The sequence below is a fragment of the Haliotis cracherodii genome, unplaced genomic scaffold (genome assembly GCF_022045235.1).
Source record: "Haliotis cracherodii isolate W230 unplaced genomic scaffold, xgHalCrac1.p SCAF_3, whole genome shotgun sequence".
In the NCBI taxonomy this organism is placed as follows: Eukaryota; Metazoa; Mollusca; class Gastropoda; order Lepetellida; family Haliotidae; genus Haliotis; species Haliotis cracherodii.
Window position 1 is genome coordinate 13904031 of NW_027266286.1, and position 12780 is coordinate 13916810.

General features: G+C 37.2%; 1 protein-coding gene across 6 annotated transcripts in view; it reads left to right on the forward strand.

Moving 5' to 3' along the window:
* Nucleotides 1-12780, forward strand: part of LOC139473657 (dystrophin-like) — a 452560-nt gene that overhangs the window by 395122 nt on the left and 44658 nt on the right. For all 6 annotated transcript variants that reach the window (XM_071256342.1, XM_071256341.1, XM_071256343.1 and 3 more), the window contains 2 exons: nucleotides 3429-3559; nucleotides 3820-3914. In XM_071256342.1, the coding sequence (XP_071112443.1) occupies nucleotides 3429-3559; nucleotides 3820-3914 (226 nt within the window). The remainder of the gene's footprint in view (nucleotides 1-3428; nucleotides 3560-3819; nucleotides 3915-12780) is intronic.

Genomic DNA, 12780 nt, shown 5'->3' on the forward strand with positions numbered 1-12780 from the left:
GGTTTACAAATGCTGCCACATGCTTGATTGGCCAGCAACTTGTGAAAGCAGTTTCAGACTTGAATCAAAGAAGTTGGTATGAGTCGGTAGGACTTGTCACTCAAGTGACTTCATATTGTTATGGTTTCAAACTCTGATTTACTGTTCTGGAATTAAACATGTTCCTTTAATCTGAAGTTATTACATCTCTGGTTTATCAATGGATGCTAGGGGTGTCTCTGATTGGGTATCTTATTACTGATATATCGACTCAGAAGTATCACGATATATCAATTTATCAATTAATAATCACATTAATTATTCTGTAGGTGTACAGATAAAAAATAACCTATATACACCTGCAATTAATCAACTTAATGCTAAATATGAATAAGGCTGATCCATTAAACATTCGACCCGTGAAGATGAATAGGTCTTCAGCAACCCATGCTCGGCATAAAATGTGACTATGCTTGTCTTAAGAGGCGACTAATGGGATCGGGTGGTCAGACTCGCTGACTTGGCTGATGTATGTCATCGTATCTCAATTGCGTGGATTGATGCTCATGATCTTAATCAGTGGGTTGTCTGGTCCAGTCGCCGTCATATAGCTGGAATATGGCTGAGTGTGGCGTTAAACAACAAACCAACCAACCATTAAACATTCAAAATAGAATTTCTCATTTCATTGTCTATGTTTATCATGGTAATTTTAATGAGTATTTGTTTATGGCGCAGAGAATTATTAATTTTAGTATTGTTATTAATAAATTTTATATGATACAGTACTGATATTTCAAATTTACCAATATCACAAAACGCAATGAAATCCCTGATGGATGCTACACATGAGAAGACATAATTTGTCAGCAGCCAGAGCAATCCGTCTTGATGCCCATATTGTTGATAAATTTCTGCTGTTCTTATCACTCAAATGTTGGATTTATGAACCCCAAAGTCAAGAAGGTGAGAACGTATGTTATCATCCTAGCCATGTTACCAGTCACAAAATATTTTCATGATAAGACTTGATGAGATTTCTCTGTAGTTCTAGAATGTCCCTTGTAACAGAATATATTCGTTACTTGCCATAATGCCCAAAGGCCACACATTTGATATTTATAATTTCATGGGCTGGCCGCCCCTACTGAAAAGCAGTGATCTAAGAAATAAATTAAACATAATATTTATTTTTGTTATGTTTCCCACTAGTAACTGGTAATATAGTCCCTTTAATACAAAATAAAATGTTATATATAAATTCCATGTCTACATTAATATCAGTGATTCAAGAGGCCACCTGCAGTTTTAACTCCACGACAGAATGACTTTCATGTAAATAAATAAATAATTGACATTTATTTTTACGTTTATTTCAACCATCCTTGTGTGGAAAAGCTGGAACATATCTGTGAAACATAGAATTAAAAAAGTGTGGCCTTTGCTATCTGCTCCAAGCAGTAGTTTCCTTAATTAGGGGAGTGTAATTATTCATTATGGTGCTTTGCCTAATGTTATGAATATTCAGGGGGTGGCCCAGTCGTCTGAGGCGCCACATTTACTGTGCAGAGTTGCGTCCCTTTGGCACACGAGAAACTTATGATTGGGGTTCGAATCCCGGTTTGGCCTGATTATGTTCCTAGGTTTATCAGCACCATACCCGTGCTTGTGGGTTTCACCGAAGTGGTAAACATCTGAGACCTGGATCACTTTGGGCTTTCCTCCCACATCAAGATGACACGCCATGATATAACTGAAATACTGTTCAAAACTGCTTTAACCGGTTAGCCCAACTCACTCACTCACTCACTCACTCACTCACTCACTCACTCACTCACTCACTCACTCGTTCACTATGAATATTCAGATGAGTACTGGAGAGAAACAAGTCGTTTATCATGTTGTATCTGACATCACTGTTTGAAATGGAGTATGAAAGAGTGGGTGTCCTTGCTATAAACCCTTATGTTAAAAATTTAATGACTCCCTTGATTAATAAACTAAAGCAGAAAATCCCATGGACACCCAACGCCCTCATTTTTCTATCAATGTGTCGTGTGATCAATTTCACTAAACAACATTCCAATAAAGTTTTTGAGAAAATTTATTATTCAATTTTGGCACATTTCAGGCAGAAATTATTTACATCTCTTTGATTCTGCGTTTTATAGTAATATTGAGGCTGTGATTGTGGACTAACAAAATAATTCACTTAAAGTTTCATTAATTACAAAAAATAGAAATGATTCAATGTTGTAATGAATAAACATGATCACAGTAGCACAAATGTATTGATCAATACATGAGGTATTGATCCAGGCTGTAACAGCTGTATTCTACACCAGCTATGCACAAAGCTGTTCTCCACAACACCTGAATGCTGACCAACAGTTACAGCTGTTAACAATGTTGCCATTGACAAATGGATGCAACAGTCTGTAATGGCAGGAGTTAATTTGCCTCTTGATGTTTGTGTGTCAATATTGATGTGATTGTCAGCTTGTATACATATGAAATATAAACAAAGAAGTTTAAGAAAACTTCATTATCTTTATCTACACTACTGCCAAAAAACATTAAGAGATCATTATGAATAATTTGTACCAGGTAGATTAATTAATGTGGTTGTACAGCAATTGTACTGTACTTTTTCAACAATTCAACACACAGACACACCCCAAAGTGTATAATGAATTGCTTGATGCAGAGGCTTTAAGAAACAAACTTTTGTTATGTAAGAAATAAATGACGAGTGGGAGTTGTTTATCTTACAATAAAACACTTCAGGAAGAATAAACTATAAGGGGCACAGTTGTTTATTTCCGATATAGATATCAACATTATGTGCAGCCTCTTTAAGGATGTTGATAATATGTACAACCTTTAAAAATATTTACCCAAATTTTAACAATGGTAACTCCCTGAATATAATCCGACCTCAGAAATGTCGGACAAGTCCATCAAGAAATGACGTCATGATAGAACAATGTTTTATCATGAAATAAACCACTCTTCTTTGTTCTTTGCGATTTTCGCGATTTAAGCTATATTAAGTATTAATGTATATTTCATACTTATTGCAACATCATCCCAGTCATATCCAAGCTGGAATATTGCTGAGTGCGGCGTTAAACAACAATCAAACACACCTGTGTATACGTAGCAGGGCGTTGAGTCATCCCACAGATGACATCCTTACCTTGTCAGCTCCTTGAGGGGTTAAACTCTTTGGCCATGGACACAAACGTCCAACGTCGGATCAGAGGATTCGTGGTTTGAATCCCAGCATGGTACTGGAACATTTCATGGCCATTACATTGACACTCAATGTGGGGCTGACCAAGGAACAGGAGGAAATCTATGATAATTATGACAAATGGTCAGCCTTGTGTTGCAAGCTATGATCTAGTTGTGGATGCTGTTATTTTAGTTTGACTTGTTTGTTGCAGGCCTTCCAGCAGAAGGTGGCTCCCATTCAAGGGGAAGTTGACCACGTCAATGACGAAGCTAATGACCTTCAAGCGGCAGACGTCATCCTGTCCCACGTCAACGTCCGTAAACTTGAAGATTTCAACACAAGGTAAGCGATATGAATCTTTTCTTAAACATGAAGTTCATAAGTTGATAAGTCATTTAAAATGTTTATGGGAACTATTTCTGCATGTATTCAAGAGTTACCTCCCTTTAATAGGCTTTGGTACGTGTACTTTGATGTAAATAATCACAATATTGTGGTATTGGTTGTTTCTTTGGCCATGTGATATTTGCTATGTGCTTGAAAGCAATGGTATACATATTATTTGGAAAGGTATTTTGTGTAAAATGTCTGTATATTTTCAGGTGGAAGGCCTTACAAATAGCGATAGAAGATCGATTAAAGCAGTTACAAGAAGCTTATAGAGATTTTGGTCCAAACTCTCAACATTTTCTCTCAGGTATGTCAAATTTCTTTTTTAATCCCTTTATTAGAAGTATCATAAGTAAAAACATCTGTGGTTGCATATGTCTGAATTCACGACACTTGGCATTTTGGTGACGAGTCTTTAACCTTTATTTCCTTCAGTGTGTGGTTTTAATGGTTTTGTTTATGCAACCATTACTCTAAACCAATGACAACTAAACTCTCCATACATTGTTTTGGCCCATATCTTGTTGTTTGTAATCATTCTTGCAGATACTCTTCTCTGTTACATCAATGCCTAATTCCCGCAATTTGGCTTGTCATCACACTAAAAATATCTTCAGGTTTTCAACAGAAGTCCTCCTCACCATCAACTATACATAATTAGTTGTGCAAGCAATATTATCTTGCTTCTCTTGCCTCCTGTGCATGTACAAGACCGGAAAACCTCACTTTTTTCCTGTGTGTTCATTAGCACATTAGTAGATTATCATTTTTTGGGTGGTCGTTTACTTATCTTGTTTATGTAAACCATTAATCTCAACCAATAGCGGCTATACTTTCTGTACGTTGTGTAAGCTCATATCCTCTGCACAAGCCATTAGGGGCTGGTCACGTGACCCATTTGAAAACCATACCATGTTGTACAGATATATGGAAATCTCTTCAAAATGCATTCGACTGTATAACTAAAATACATCAAAACCACCAAAATAATGCCATTTAAGTTGTGAAAAAAACAGAAATCTCGATACAAAGAAAGACCAGGGGGAAAAAATGGGACAATGAGCAACAAAAAAAAAGAAAGAAAAAAGAAGTCCACATGCATACATTTAAGCCAGTCAGAGTGTGTGCAGAATGTTTTCCCAGTATGAATTGACCCGTGAAGATTCCGGAGTAGAATAGGTCTTCAGCAACCCATGCTTGTCGTAAAAGGCGACTAACGAGATCGGGTGGTCAGGCTCACTGACTTGGTTGATGCATGTCATCGATCCCAATTCCGTGGATCGATGCTCATGATATCAATCGCTGGATTGTCTGGTCCAGACTCGATTATTAACAGACCGCCGTCATATAGCTGGAATATTGCTGAGTGCGGCATTAAACAACAAACCAACCAACCAACCCAGTATGAAATAGCTTGCTGTCCTTACCAAGTGTTGAGCAGTATATATGTACGTGTGACATTACTGTGTGGTGTCTGAAGTACGTGTAAGTTCATAGTAAACACCGTGCAATGTGTTGGTAATTTGGACATCAGACTTCAAACATGTGTTGTATGTGCAGGAAGTGATGGAATAGATCAGCATTTATCTCACCCGAATCTCGTGTTGACCACCGACTAGATTGCCACTTGAAAGGGCTTGCAGCAATCACTTGTTTACTCACAACAATAAACAGAGCTGTTCTTGTCTAAGGGAGACGTAATGTTTATTTATGTGGGGAAAAGGTGTACAGGAAAAGATTTCACTGAAGCAGTCGTTTTGTAGAAAACAAATAAATTATTGCCTTTTGCAGTTATAGGACATCATGTTCGGAAATGTTGACCTCGTTTCAAGCAGCTGTCAAAAGTCTGGAGATGTTTTTCCAAGATTTAAAGATGATAAGAAATTTTATTTTAAAGGTTGTCAATTTGGATTGCCTTGTAATGTTAACTGTGACCTCATTGCTGCTGTTGTGGAGGGTTTGGGGGGGGGGGGGGGTTTGTTTGTGACAATGTTATATACAGAGCTCCAGATAACTTTTTGAGCAATTGAGTTTTTAATCAAAGGTTTCCATTTTAATTTGATCACCACTCTATTTGGCTTTCCCAAAATAAGTAAACATTTTGAGATATATAGAAAAAAAATAAATGTTTTAGATGTCGATAAGGGTTCTATATAAACTTGACTTAAAAAGTAAATTAGCTCGTAATTGTGTTTATGAAATTAGCTCTGTTGTGTGCATGCTGAAAAAGCTTCATTGGGTATTTACGCATGGTGTTTTTATACGTTTGAGTTTTTCATTTAATGCTTGCGTTTCTGTACACAAGTTAATTGAAAGCAATGGGGTTTTAAACATTTTTGTTGTTGGAATTTTACACAAATACGCAGTTTATCTGTAGCTCTGTATATATATATTTCATTTTCCTTTGAAATGAAATTAGGACATAATTATTTGGCATCTCTTTTGTTACACTGAACAAAGACAAAATATATTTTTAAATGACAAAGAAAGGGATTTTACTGCTCTGAGCTTGAGCCACAGCTTGAATGTTATGTTTGTGAGAAAGTGGGGCAGCGGACTACAGACAAGATGTGATATTCACTTGACTGCGGAATAAAACGAAAACAAACTTATTTTTATATCATTATCATCATCACTATCATCATGACGTGGGATGAGTACACTAATGAAATGACAAATTTAGATATATTTTTTTAACAGTGGGTGCTAAAATCGTAGCCCACCGACTCATTAGGTTTTGCACCATGTTTAGACTACCTTGTTATAGCACATTAAGAGTAGGCTTCGCACATTGTAACCTGATGATGGGGGAATCAAACCTGGGCATGTTGATCAAACGCTTTAACCACTTGCCCATAACTACCCCTGAACTGGGGGGAATTACGGACAGTGATGCTCGATGCAGACACTTTCTAGTAGACTTGCACAAGTCTCTAATGCAAATATTATTAGTTTAAATTATTATTTCTTGATTATGTAAATATTAAGAACAAATTGTCCCTATAAGAGACTGGTGTCCGCTGATCTAGACTTACCTGTTAGAAGGATAGAATTACTACACACCAATGGACTTACCATCAATACAGCCTTGGAGCAAGGCTAAAGTCTTTCTGTCTGAAACAGTATTTCCTGACATGCATGTCAATCATGTTATTTGTATTTGTGTACAAGGTTTCGTTTCAAAATGTTATGAAATTACCTGTGTCTAATGAGTTTGAGGACACCTTTAAGATAAGTACTGTTATGTCAATGTTTGGAACTGATAAACTGATAGCCCCATATATGAGGTCAAGCAGTCGCACATAGTTCCAGTCACCCTTTGAACTTCAATGGGAAAGTCTAAATGTTGGTTTTAACAGCTGGCGGACAAGTCCATTATTCAAAGAAAGGGGTGTCTTTAGAAAATTATTGATAACCAATATGACTGCCGTGTCCAAGTCAGTTCTATATCAATAGGAAAATCAACTGAAAGTTGTTTGTTTGTTTTCCTTTATTTCCTTGATCAGTGTTCAGGAGGAAAGTGAGCGTTAATGTGATAACATTGTTATCCGCTCCCCCAGTTTACACAGTGGGCAGAGATAAGTATGTCAATCAAGTCGTCAGTATCAGTGCTACATACGTGTGTAGATTTCAGCGCAATGCCTTCCGCCAGGGTCTGCTCAGACATGACTCCCACAGGTAAACGAAACCTTTCTCAACAATCTGTTGCCATGGCATTTGTAATCAGTTGTGATACAGCTAATTAGCTTGGACAGTTAGATTGTCAGTGTACAGGCTTCTAGTCGGGGTATATCTCACTCATGTTGTACTACATAACTGTTCAGTGAAGGATGCTGGGGCTGTCGGACTGTTTGGCCATGTATTGTACTAGGCTCTGCTTCCATCTACTGTCAGTGTGTTCTATACCAATGCAGCAACATCTACAACTGTCAGAAATTGAAGCAATCCTTGAGGTGATTTTATATAAGGACTTATTATGTAACAGTTTGAACTTTGGATTTCGGACAGGAGTCCCTTGGTGTTCATGCTTGCATATACTGTAGGTTAAGTGATAGAGGATGTGCAGCATCAACCAGCTCCAGCTCTTCAATAATTATACCCCCGTTTACGAAGTAAATCAGGGGTATATAGCGTTCCGTCCGTCCGAGCTTTTGTACGGCCCATAACTTTTTAACCATGCACTCTAGCTTCACCAAACTTGCTACACACATTAACCACTATGAATACTTGTGCCTTTTGCTAGTTTGAAGATTCTGATTTTTTTAATTTTTGCCGTTTCCATGGAAACATTAAGAAACGTAAACTTTTATGGTGGGTGTTTTGTACGGCCTATATCTTTTTAACTATGCACCCTAGCTTCACCAAACTTTCTACACACATTAACCACAATAAATGCTTGTGCCTTTTGCTAGTTTGAATATTCTGATTTTTTTTTATTTTTGCCGTTTCCATGGAAACATTAAGAAACATCAAGAATGTATGTTGTGCTAAGCATTGATTGTCCCACACTAGATTGAAATATATTTGCAAAAACATGTGTTCATTCAAACATAATGCTTCCTCATGGAGTTACAAAGGAAAGGGCAGTTCCTCTGACTTAAAGCAACAGGTATATTCATTAATTAACATACTATTTACTATTTGTTTTTGAACAGCGGGGATAACGGGGGTATGTGAGCTTTGCTCACTTCTTTCTGGTTGTTTTTCTCTTAGAAACAGCGTTTGGTTTTTGTTGTTTGGTCAGCAAATTACGTCATTCATGTTTATCAGTGTTTAAATAATGGTGAAAGGTAAATTTTGTTTACCTTCCCTGTCTTGAACCATCTCAGAAAATGTTTCCCATTTGACAAAAATTTCATCAAAATCTTTGATTTGAAAATTAGAAATTCCATCTCGTTCCCCATAGATGATTACACAATGTAGTTCCTTTAATGAGTGAGTGAGTTAAAGTTTAACACATTTAAATCTCAGCTGATTAGTGTACAAAATACTGATGAAATGGCTTGTGAGAACAACTCCCTCACTCATACACCATGTTATCGCGACAGTGCTTGACGGAGTGAATGTAGCATCATGTTGTAACAAGACGTTTGCACTTGACCAGTGGGTGACCCCGATTATTCCCCATCACTCCCTCGCCACCACACCCAATTGCTGAGACTTTGCCACCTCCCTCCTTACCTGTGGAGTTGTTTGTTTACCTGGATGCTTGTCTCTCAGGTTGATTGATATTTACGACCAGGTGACATGCCGCATGGTCAACACAGAGACAGTAAGGCTGACAGTGGAGGCTCTAGCTATCTGAAGGTGAATTAGGCTATGGTGATTACAGTCCTAGGAAGTACCATTGAAGTCCTTCAAAATCTCAAAACCTGTACAAAAGTACATTAATCAAGCATTTGATGACATCCTTCATTCATACAGACCAAAATTCAAACATTTAGAGAGAAAAATAAATCTTTGAAATGAAAATGGTTATATTGTGTTTAAACAACAAATCATGTTTCAGACAAAAGTGTTACGATGGCCTGTGTAGTGCTTAAGTTTTGTTATCGAAGTGGTGCCTTGTACTCTTAAAGATTCCGTTATGGTCAGTCCATATCTCTGTGATGGTTGTTTGCACCTATATGAATGTACAAGGTTGGTTTTAACGATAGTATGATAGGAGAGTAAATATGCAGGTACGTGTGTTGATGTGCATTACAGAGACTGTAGAAGCAGCTTCAGTTTGTATTTATCTACCTGAATGGATACTGACCATGACCCATGTTGTATGCTATCCACGAGCACTTTGTACATGGTCCTAATTTATTCATGTTTCTCAGGACAGATTGACCATTAAAATTGTCAGTACCCAGTGTCCTGTATTGTCCACTGTTGCCGTGTTGAGTCTCGTACAACTCAGTGTCATGCTGTCATGTAAACATGACTTGTATCACCTAGGCCACAGAATCACCAGTGTCCATGTCAGATAAACCAGTGTCTGGTCAGTGCACATGAATGTCCAATCCCTTGTCACACAGAATGATCCATGTGATGCTGTGTGCATCATACTGTGTCTGGCTGCCGGGCTGAAGGTCGTGTCACACATGGCTGAAGGTCGTGTCCACTTGGAAACAATTAATCACCTGTTTACTTCACCTGTATTGGATGATATGGGGTCAGAGAGTGCTCATTTGACCATGCATGGTCATTGAAATACTGACCAGGACTTTATTCAATAAGATCGTTGCTGTGCAGGATCGATGGTCAGGCAGTGAATGTTGACCGTTGGGGTGTACTTTGTGTGCAATGGTTAAGAAATGTAAGTTTGTTGTTTAGGACGTTCATGAAGTAATCTTTACATTGAGCAGCATATAATATGAAATATGTATCTTGTAATTGGTCAATTGGTTGCAATAGTTAATCAAAACTTTTGTTATATACTACTCAAAATAAGTTAAGGACCACCCGATTCTTTCATATCAATAGTTAATCTATCATGGCATGACAAATTTTACTGTGGTAGTATGAAAGAATTGGGTGGTTCTTAACTTCTTTTGAGTAGAATATTATTTACCATAAAAGACTCTTCTTCATCTGACTTCATAAGAAAATTGAAGAGGCTCATTTAACCCTTTCTGTGGCAAGGTGGAGGTTTAATCTTCTTTGGATAAATTTGAAAAGCATTGATTATAAGCAATCAGGACATTCAACATGTTGAAACTTTGGACTCTGATCAAACACTGCATGGTCCTTACGGCTTAATCACCTATAGGCTTTACCTGTGAAATGTACACCACTTTCCCAACATACCTGAGAGTGGCAGATGATTTACCTGTAGTTACCTGTAACTAACCTGTAATCAGCTGTTCAGTATTCCCTTCACAGCTTCAGCTGTACCTGTAGGGAATGTAGCTGATAAAACTTCACACTGTCATATTTGCTACTGGTATAAAATATTGAAACAGTATTCTGTGACTGAAAAAATCAATAATTGCATGGATGTGTATTATCTGGTGGAATTCTGCGAGTGTGAGCATCGTGTGGTTGCTGTAAGGTGTGCCGGACGGTAGTTACTGTGCACTATGGTCGTGGACTGGCGGTGAGTGAATGGTACTACTGATATGTTAAATATGGGGATGTGGGAGGGTTGGCAGTGTAAAACATATATTTCATTGTCTTTCCGGGTGAATACTGTGATTGCTTATATTGCATGAATTGTGATAGCCTATGTATACAATATATATCAGGTGTCTGGGGCATTGAATATACTGATAATGGTAGCTCAGCTGTGTAACGTGTGTATATTTCGTCTGCATGTTCATGTCATAGATTCATTGATCATGGTGATTACGCAGCTAGGCTACGTACAACACGTATATTTCATATGCATGTTCATATCATGGATTCAGGTGGTTTGCGATTGTGTAGCGTTCTTATGACAGTTATTCTGTTTACAACAAATGATTCATCTCCTGGTTCAGTTCATAGATTCAGGTGTCTCTGCTGTGATGGAGCGATTATGGGGACTGGTTCTTGTGTATATTTCTTTTACCTGCTTATTTCATGGAGTCAGGTGTGTTTGCTTTCAATTTCGTCATAGTTAGTTTACTTTTTGAGTTTTCTCTGAAGATGGGTGGAAAGGTGTTTAGAAGATGAAGAATATGTTTGAGGAGAGGAATCAATGTGTGTGTGTATGGGGTGTGTGTGTGTTGTTATTTGCGTATCTTGAAATACAGTGATATTAAGGAACTAATTTGTGTGAATTTGCCTTTACATTTTAATAAGAATTGGGAATATTGTTTTAGATTGTCGGGTTGTTTGTATTCAAAACATTCTTCTGTTAAACGGTTTCAGTTGCAGCCTCCCTGTTGTTTATTATGGCTTTTCAAGCCTCCGCTGTCGTATTTCAATGGGATATTGTTCAGTGTGCCAGGCAGAAGACCATTGGTTCTCTGCCTGGGATCAGTGAGTCATCAATGTCAGACCTGTGATCCAAAACATCAGGGAAGCATGTCCGTTTGGCTGAACGTGATGCACCAACTCACATGCAGGGACACTCGTGCATTGCATGTTGATTTTAGGCTTGTTAGTCACAGCAGATTTGAGACCAGTCATACCTGCGTGTTCATTTCATGGGGTTTCTCAAAGAATATCTGCAGATAAGGATCCATATATTGATTGTTTTAATTCTAGTCACATCTTGAAGCAACGTTGCCCAACACGTAAATCCACTCACCACGTGTGATAAGAATGTTATGTGCTACCAGCCACATGTGATAGAGTGTTACCGTTAACGTCTACATGCAGTGTTTTGGGTGACGTGTAGCGATGTACATGCATTTTAAGGTAATGTGGCTTTTAACATGCTTTATGCTATTTTTTTAATGTTTTTAAAATCATCATTTTACCTTTCTTAGATATCTGGTCTTTGTTTAGTAATTATTCATTGTACACAAAAAGTGTATTCCATTCATAATAACCATATTTATGATTTTGGAAATAATTTTTGTTTACTAATATTAAATATAATGAAAGTAGTCTCAATAAGTATCATCAGTTGTCAGATTATGAATGTTTGGTTTTGTGTATTAATTAACAGTATTTTATCATCAGCTCTTAATTTCATTGATGTAGATTGTGTAAACTGATCTTGCAACAGTTGTCAGGTAGGTAGTATGTGTCATGAAAATTTGTGATGCTGGAATATTGACAATATTTTTATATATTTTTTCCGATGAGATGCCAATATTCTATTTGTCATTTAAATAAGATGAATGTCTCCCTCCTTATAAACAGTTAAGTCAAGTCATATTGCTTCATATATCAATATCAGATGCTGGTCTAGATTAGTGAAAGCCTTGTTCTGAATGTACTCTATGTTATTTTATGTTAATTCTGATGAACAAGTATGGCAACATATGCGCCAGTTTGTTCCCAAAAATCAAATCAGACTCACTTATGAAATGTATCTATAACAACAGCTGGATATGAAAAAAATATGTTTTGTGAAAGTTATTGAAAATCAATAATATAGAATTTTTTTGTCCACTATAAAAAAAAAAAAATTGATTTTCTTGTTCATATGTCTGTCTCCCTGTCATCCACTCATCCATCACTGCAAACATCCATTTATCCATTTGTTCCATCCTATTTCTTCTCCAGCCTTATTTCTCCTGTTTTTCCACTGC